This window comes from Diplotaxodon limnothrissa, linkage group LG11 (genome assembly GCF_057381915.1).
Source record: "Diplotaxodon limnothrissa isolate DT_005_m linkage group LG11, D_limnothrissa_male_GT1.1, whole genome shotgun sequence".
NCBI classification, from domain to species: domain Eukaryota; kingdom Metazoa; phylum Chordata; class Actinopteri; order Cichliformes; family Cichlidae; genus Diplotaxodon; species Diplotaxodon limnothrissa.
In genome coordinates this window covers 17,179,706-17,182,134 of record NC_140606.1, presented here as the reverse complement: position 1 = coordinate 17,182,134, position 2,429 = coordinate 17,179,706, and the positions used below count along the sequence as shown (strand labels likewise).

General features: G+C 37.7%; 1 protein-coding gene across 1 annotated transcript; it reads left to right on the top strand.

Moving 5' to 3' along the window:
- The first annotated feature begins 268 nt into the window (after window positions 1-268).
- nrsn1 (neurensin 1) lies at window positions 269-1,578 on the top strand. Its single transcript, XM_085365226.1, has 5 exons — window positions 269-367; window positions 531-623; window positions 761-879; window positions 1,149-1,336; window positions 1,475-1,578. Exons 1-5 carry the CDS (start codon window positions 269-271, stop codon window positions 1,576-1,578), a joined length of 603 nt encoding a protein of 200 aa, XP_085221352.1.
- The last annotated feature ends 851 nt before the right edge of the window (window positions 1,579-2,429 follow it).

Here is a 2,429-nt window from a genome sequence, read left to right as displayed (position 1 = left end):
AATATGAAGATACATCCCATTATATTTAAACCCACACTTTCCTTTTGACTGTCATTTTTTTTTCTTGCCTTGCTGAATCGAGAAGTTTTTGAGCTAGATTTTCCCCCATTGAAATGAGGTTTCCAATATTGGGAGATATGTACATTATATAATTAAGAAGAGGTGCAAGAGTTTAGTTTCCTCCCAGATCTCTTGAATTAAATCAGGCTTAAAGGTTATTGGAGATGTGTGTTTTTTATGTGTGTTCTCAGGTAGACAGATGTGAAGGATGACTTCTTGCTCAGAGATCTGTGGGTCAGAATATAGTGAGCAAGTTCAAACCGGTGGGAACTACCAGCAGTATGGCGTCCGCTCCTACCTACACCAGGTAACAGTGTAACCAGACTCAGCACCCACACAAAGTAAGACGTCTCCTATGAAACTCACAAACGGATAAAAGCACAAAATCACCAAACCTTCATTTCTTGTAGGTTTAGGTTCAAGATGTGAATTTTAAGAATGCCTGTACTTTTCTTTGATTCCTTATCCAGTTTTATGAGGACTGCACAGCTTCTATCTGGGAACGTGATGAAGATTTTCAGATTCAGAGATTGCCTAGCAGGTGGAGCTCTTTACTCTGGAAGGTCAGATTAACCCTTAGCTTGTTCAAAACGACACCAATATAATGGAACTGAAAATAAACCAAATTAACCAAATTATTTACAACTATAACAATATATGTTTTTGACTTTCGTTGTTTTTTGACTTTTTCTTTTCACAGGTCTGTCTCGCGTTCGGTACCTTGATCTTGTTTGCGGGCCTCATTGTTGTTTTGGTAGGTTATGCCACTCCAGCCAAGATTGAAGCATTTGGTGAAGATGATCTACTCTTTGTTGACAGGTATAGAAACAGTACAACGTACGAGTGGGAAAGAATTTAGGTAACCTTTGCTATTCTGAAATAGTAAAGGTTACATAGACTTACAATTAACAGATCATGAACTTTATTTGAAGTGTTACTTCTTAGTCTTGACAATAATGTCCAAGAACAGTGTTCTAGTAGGACATGCATATGTTTAAATTTAGAAATAACTCTAAATAGTTGTATAAATATTGAACAAAAAGACTTGGTGGCAAATAAATGATTGCTTTGAACTGTTCTTGTAACAGCCATGCCGTCAGTTTCAACCGTGCACTGGATGTTTGTAAGCTGACTGGTGCAGTGCTGTTCTGTGTGGGAGGCACCTCCATGGCTGTGGGTCTCCTGCTGTCTGCCTTTGCCAAAAGCTACTCCAAAGAAGAATTGTTTCTGCAACAGAAGTTTAAGGAGAGGTTGGCAGATCTGCAAGCAACAGTTGGTAAGTTTTCATTCTCTTCTTTCCCAGTATAACACGTTCAAATTAATGTAAGCAGAATAAATGTAAAGGTTGTTGAAATGGCTCTGCGTTTGTATATGAATATGAATATCTAAATCACAGTAACTGCTTATGCCACAGGTACTCCAATAATGAGAGCACCAACTCCCGGAGAAGGAAAGGTGCCAGTCACACTTACCAAAGTTCAGAACATCCAGCCAGTGACCACAAAGTCAGAGCCCTGATCAAGGCTAAGATCAAGGCATAAAGTGAAAGTTGTAAGAGGACCGGTGTGTGTATGTCGATCCATGTGTGCAGTTTATCTTTTTAAAAGGTCAGCTTACATAACAAATAGTATTGCTTCCTCATCTTATTTTGTTTGACATTAAAATGAGATTTTAAAAACTTAGAAAGGATGAACAAAATATAGGGGATTTATTTATCAGATGTTATGAAACTTTAATATTAAGAAAACATTTTTTTTTTTAAATTTCACTGGAAAAGACATCTGCAGAATAGTGACACAGTGCAGTAATTTCCACAGAGCGTGTTTTCTGTTTGTTTACTGTTGAGAGAATTCTTACTTTTGTAAAAGGCAATGATGTTACTGCTGGAGGGCGATGGGCAGCAAGTGGCATATTTGAAATTTTTGTCCCCCATTCCCAGAAATGATCAAATGTACCGCTTAACACTCATTACCTCTGACTAGTGACCATCAGGATGAGTGCATGTTTGGAATTATTAGCTGTTAAAAGTGTAAATGTACTATATTTACCTGAAACATTCATCCAGGCTGACAAAGCACGACATCGTTTTATAATACCTTTTTTTTCCCTTTCTGATAAAGTAGTAACTCAAAGATCTTAACCTTTCTAAAGGTTCACAGTGTCCTAACAGATTAGACATAAATGCAGATTAGAAGAGACAGTATGGGGAGATTCTGTGTCTATCTTCTGTCTTATTAGGCCAGTGACCTTGTTTCCTTCAGTAAATCTTCAGACAGAATCAATACACAAGAGCAGACAGGCTGATGAAAGTTACATTGAACCAGACAGAGCATGCAGAACAGCAATGATATGTCAGATTACTTCCAACA